Source organism: Lemur catta, chromosome 19 (genome assembly GCF_020740605.2).
Source record: "Lemur catta isolate mLemCat1 chromosome 19, mLemCat1.pri, whole genome shotgun sequence".
NCBI lineage: Eukaryota > Metazoa > Chordata > Mammalia > Primates > Lemuridae > Lemur > Lemur catta.
The window spans coordinates 20,395,464-20,401,463 of record NC_059146.1 but is presented as its reverse complement, the minus strand read 5'-3'; the positions used below and the strand labels follow the sequence as shown (position 1 = coordinate 20,401,463).

At 39.6% G+C, this 6,000-nt stretch overlaps 1 protein-coding gene across 3 annotated transcripts in view; it reads right to left on the bottom strand.

The window, feature by feature from the left end:
- Positions 1 to 875: 875 nt before the first annotated feature.
- The window catches only part of LOC123624635 (zinc finger protein 665-like), a 53,664-nt gene continuing 48,539 nt past the window's right edge, over positions 876 to 6,000 (bottom strand). For all 3 annotated transcript variants that reach the window (XM_045532665.1, XM_045532666.1, XM_045532667.1), the window contains one exon: positions 876 to 4,734. In XM_045532665.1, the coding sequence (XP_045388621.1) occupies positions 2,114 to 4,734 (2,621 nt within the window). In that variant the 3' untranslated portion in view covers positions 876 to 2,113. The remainder of the gene's footprint in view (positions 4,735 to 6,000) is intronic.

Below are 6,000 nucleotides of genomic sequence, written 5' to 3'. Positions count from 1 at the left end.
TTCTTGGATTCCACCAAGGAAAAAAAATTGTTCTAGATCCTTCAACCTTCAGAACCTAATGGTGCATTGTGATTTCCTATTATGATGTGTACTACAGAGGTAGGAGAAAACTATGTTGGGAAAGAATGTGATGAATTCATAGGTATGAAATAACAATACATTTTATAAAACATATGCTCTACAATACATAGTGAGAGAAGCAGCAGCAATTTCTAATCTCAGCAGTTACATGTGAATCCTACTGAAAGAGTGCTACTCTGGTTCTTTTGATTAAATTTTCCACCCTGATTACTGTTCTTTCTTAATTTTCAAAACTAAGACTTATTTTTCATCAATATTTGCTATGCAGTAGCTATTACCATTCAATGGCAAAGGTGGCTACCATTTCCCCAGCATTATTGCTACCATATAATCAGTCCTCAATAACCTACTTCTCGGCTGGGCGCGGTGGCTCACGCCTGTAATCCTAGCACTCTGGGAGGCCGAGGCGGGTGGATCGCTCGAGGTCAGGAGTTCGAGACCAGCCTGAGCAAGAGTGAGACCCCATCTCTACCAAAAATAGAAAGAAATGATTTGGACAGCTAAAAATCTATATAGAAAAAATTAGCTGGGCATGGTGGCACATGCCTGTAGTCCCAGCTACTCGGGAGGCTGAGGCAGTAGGATCGCTTAAGCCCAGGAGTTTGAGGTTGCTGTGAGCTAGACTGATGCCACGGCACTCACTCTAGCCCAGGTAACAAAGCGAGACTCTGTCTCAAAAAATAACATAAATAAATAAATAAATAAATAAAATAACCTACTTCTCTTCCCATACAAACCCCAGTGTCTTAAGGTCTTGATCTTCTCTGTATTATGGTTACTTGAGATTTGTCTACTTTGACCTACAGTGCCTTCCTGTCAGAAGAGAACCCTGAACACAATGAGCAAGATAAGCGACATCATACTTTTACATTATTCTCTGCCCCTCCCAAATGCTAATTAGGTTGGTATTTAATATTCAAAGAGAGCATCCTTCTTCTCAGAGGAACATGGATGGAAGTGATCCTCATCCTTAAAGGAGGCCCTGCCAGGCAATGGATTCTTTCCCACAGAGCACAATGAAAGGCTTGTGAAAAAGGCATAATAGTCAGATTTCAAAGTTCAAGTTGAAAGTTATGAATAGTAAAGTAGCCTTTTCAAGAATCCTCAAATGTGGGGAGCAAGGGCAATATACGTAACCCTAAACTTTTGTATCCCTATAATATGATGAAATAAAAAAAAAGAATCCTCAAATAAATGAATAAAATATTTTGTAACTTCAAAGTAATTGGCGATCTCCAAATGTTCTGGCCCCTTTGATATATATCATGCTGAAAGTTTTAACATATTTGGACTTAGAATTATTTTACAGTATGTAATACGAAAGGTTAATCATGGAGAATTAGAGATTGAATCATTCCTCTTTCAAATCCTCACCTACATTTATGGCCCCTGTGTAACAGCTTCAACATACACTTTACATTTGTGTGCTTTAATCAAAGATGTGTATTTTGATGCCCAGTGGGCAGTGAGGCATGAAAAAAGCCTCTTCCACATACAATTATATGATTTTTCTTTAGCATGGGCTCTCCAATGTTAATGCTTAAACTCATGAGGGGTTTGCCATAGTCTGTAATTACAAGGACTCTCGTGAGAACGAATTCCCTAATGTAATGCAAGGAGTGAATTGGGACTCAAGACCTTGCCACACTCATTTGTATGGTTTCTTTCAAGTATGAATTCTCTGATGCTTTGCAAGCTTTGATCGTTCCCTGAAGAGCTTGCCACACTCATTACATCTCTAAGTTTTCTCTCCATTATGAATTCTTCCATGATTTGCAAGTTGTGAACTTTGAGTGAAAACCATTTGTAAGGTTTTACTCTAGTATGGATTGCCTGATGAGTATTTAGCCCTGAATGCAATCTAAAGGCTTTCTCGCACTCATTACACTTGTAATGTTTCTCTCCACTGTGAATACTTGATGACTAAGAAGGCTTGCATTTTGCGTGAAGGCCTTGCCACACTCAGTTTCTCTCCAGTGTGGATTCCATGATAAACAGTTAGTGTTGCACGTACACTAAAGGCTTTGCTGCACTAATTACACTGGTAAGGTTTCTCTCCAGTATGACTTCTAATGTGACGTGCAAGGTGTGCATTTCGACCGAAGTCCTTGCCACACTCATCACATTTGTACGGTTTCTCTCCACTATGCGTTCTCCTGTGACGTGCAAGGTGTGCTTTACGAGTGAAGCCCTTGCCACACTCATTACATTTGTGAGGTTTCTCTTCACTATGGATTAGCTGATGGGAAGTTAACAGTGAATGAAGACGAAAGGCTTTGCCACACTCAGAACACTTGTAAGGTCTCTCCATACTGTGAATACTTTGATGACTAACAAGTTCTGAATTTCGAGTGAAGGCCTTCCCACAGTCGCAACATTTGTAAGGCTTTTCTCCAGTATGCCTTCTCCTGTGAGGTGTAAGCTGTGAACGGTGAGCGAAGGCCTTGCCGCACTCATTACACTTGTAAGGTTTCTCACCAGTATGAATTGTTCGATGGCATGCAACGGAGTCACTATCCTTGAAGACCTTCCCACAGTCGTAACATTTGTAAGGTTTTTCTCCATTATGCCTTCTGCTGTGATGTACGAGCTGTGAAGGGTGAGCGAAGGCCTTGTCACACTCATTACATTTGTAAGGTTTCTCTCCCATATGGACTAACTGATGAATCGTTAGTCTTGAACGTACACTAAAGGCTTTGCTGCACTCATTACATTGGTAAGGTTTCTCTCCAGTATGACTTCTAATGTGACGCGCAAGGTGTGCTTTTCGACCGAAGTCCTTGCCACACTCATTACATTTGTAAGGTTTCTCTCCAGTATGCGTTCTCCTGTGACGTGCAAGGCTTCGATTTCGAGCGAAGACCTTGCCACACTCATTACATTTGTACGGTTTCTCTCCACTATGCGTTCTCCTGTGACGTTCGAGGCTTGGATTTCCAGTGAAGACCTGGCCACACTCATCACATTTGTAAGGATTCTCTGCAGTATGCATTCTCCTGTGATGCGTAAGGCTTGCATTTCGAGTGAAGCCCTTGCCACACTCATTACATTTGTGAGGTTTCTCTTCACTATGGATTAGCTGATGGGAACTTAGCAGTGAACGAAGACGAAAGGCTTTGCCACACTCAGAACACTTGTAAGGTCTCTCCATACTGTGAATACTTTGATGACTAACAAGGTCTGAATTTCGAGTGAAGGCCTTCCCACAGTCGTAACATTTGTAAGGTTTTTCCCCAGTATGCCTTCTCCTGTGAAGTACAAGCTGTGAATGGTGAGTGAAGGCCCTGCTGCACTCATTACACTTGTAAGGTTTCTCACCAGTATGAATTCTTCGATGGCATACAAGGGAGCGACTATCCTTGAAGACCTTCCCACAGTCATAACATTTGTAAGGTTTCTCTCCTGTATGCACTAACTGATGAATAGTTAGTCTTGAACGTACACTAAAGGCCTTGCCACATGCAATACATTTGTAAGGTTTCTCTCCAGTATGGATTGCCTGATGAGCAGTTAGTGTTGCACGTACACTAAAGGCTTTGCCGCACTCATTACACTGGTAAGGTTTCTCTCCAGTATGACTTCTAATGTGACGTACAAGGTGTGCATTTTGAGTGAAGACCTTGCCACAATCATTACATTTGTAAGGTTTGTCACCAGTATGAATTCTTCGATGGTATGTAACGGAGCCACTATCCTTGAAGACCTTCCCACAGTCGTAACATTTGTAAGGTTTTTCTCCAGTATGCCTTCTGCTGTGATGTACAAGCTGTGAAGGGTAAACGAAGGCCTTGCCACACTCATTACATTTGTAAGGTTTCTCTCCCGTATGGACTAACTGATGAATAGTTAGTCTTGAACGCACACTAAATGCTTTGCTGCACTCATTACATTGGTAGGGTTTCTCTCCAGTATGATTTCTAAAGTGACGTGCAAGGCTTGAAACTTCACTGAAGGTCTTGCCACACTCATGACATTTGTAAGGTTTCTCTCCAGTATGCGTTCTCCTGTGACGTGCAAGGTCTGCATTTCTAGTGAAGCCCTTGCCACACTCACCACATTTGTAAGGCTTCTCTCCAGTATGAATTCTCTGGTGACGTGCAAGATGTAAATTTGCAGTGAACACCTTGCCATATTCAGTACATTTATAAGGTTTTCCACCATTGTTTACTGTTTGTCCTTGTGTGAGTGATGAAGAAAAGATGAAATCATTCTCATATTTTTTAGAAATGTGGGTTTTCACGCTAGAAGGTATTTGTTGAAGTGGTGAAACTGAGGAATCATGGTTGATAGACTTGACTTGATTACATTCATCAACTTTCCTTTTACTTTCAAGTAGCTGCAGTTCAGGCACATGGGACTTAAAGATTAATCCATCCTGATTTTTAATAAGCTTGTTTCCTGCATCCCTTCTATCATGTTGATCTCTTCTACCAGGGAGATTTTCTGTCTGGGCCGTATTCACTGCTTTGTAACTTCCTTCATCATCTCCCCATTGACACTCAAAGTCATGTATATTTTTCTGGACTTCCTTAAAGGAAAAGTCTTCAGTGTCATAGCTTTCAGGTCTTTCCAATGTCACTGTTCGGAATACTTCTCCTGCGTTGGTCTTCCCTTTTTGTGGTATATTTTTTATTACAAATTCAGAAGAGAGATCTACAACATATACAGAACCGTGAGTTTCTAATTAATTACAGCACATAAACAAACATTTCACATTGATAAACTTAATATTACACCAAAGGTAATAATACTGACATTCAAAATACTTAGGAAACTTCAGAAAGATAAATTTCAATTTTTAGGAACACAAAAGGAATAGTATTGTTTAATAAAGAAAAGCTGATTACATGTGATCCAGATGAGTATTGTGGAAGTCTAATTTCAAACCACCTATAACTAAAACACAATGTGCAAACCTGTGTTATCCCTGAAAGGAGTGACCCCAAGATATACACCAATTGACAAAAAACATATGGCTATCTCACAATTAAAATGAAAACAAGTTATATTACACAATACATACTTAAAAACTATCATCTATAAATGGTAACAAAAAGTAATTAGGAAAACATCCTAGTAACCTATTGAAAAACAAGCAGACATAGACTGAGTAACCACATCTACGAAAAGCTATAGTCTGTGGAAATGGGAACAATTTTCTCTTAAGAAAAAAGCAACGATATCCATTTTAGAACCAGTACAGAGTATAAGAACTGGAATACGAGTTTTTAAATTTTGTACTATATATCAACAAATTATAATTGTATATATTTGTGGGGAACAAAGTAATACCATGATACCTATATATGTGGAATGATGGAATCAAGCTTATAACTTTTATCCATCACCACAAAAACTTATCAATTACTCCTGTTGAAGTGAAACTTCATACCCATTGACCAACCTATTCCTCATCCTCCAGCCTCTGATAACTAGCACTCTACTCCACTTGCATTCCAAATATAAAAGAAAACATCCAATACTTGTATTCCTGTGCTTGGTTCCTTCAGTTAGGAAGATGTCCTCCATGTTCATCCACATGTGGGAAACTCAACTTCCTTCTTAAGAAGGCTGAATAATATTCCACTATACATTGTACACCACATTTTCTGTATCCATTCATCTGCTATAGGACACTTAGTTTGGCTATCTAACTTGGCTGTGTGAATAATGCCACAGTAAAGATGAAGTGGAGATACCTTAGACAAACAGATTCAAAATTCTGTGGATTTATACCCAGAATTGAGACTGTTGGATCATATAGCAATACTATTTTTAGTTTTCAGAGGAAACTCCATATAGTTTTCCACAGTGCCTATACTAATTTGCATTCCCACCAACAGTATAGAAGGGTTTCCTTTTCTCCATATCCTCACCACCACTTCTCAGCAGTAGCCATTATGACAGGTGTGCAGTGGT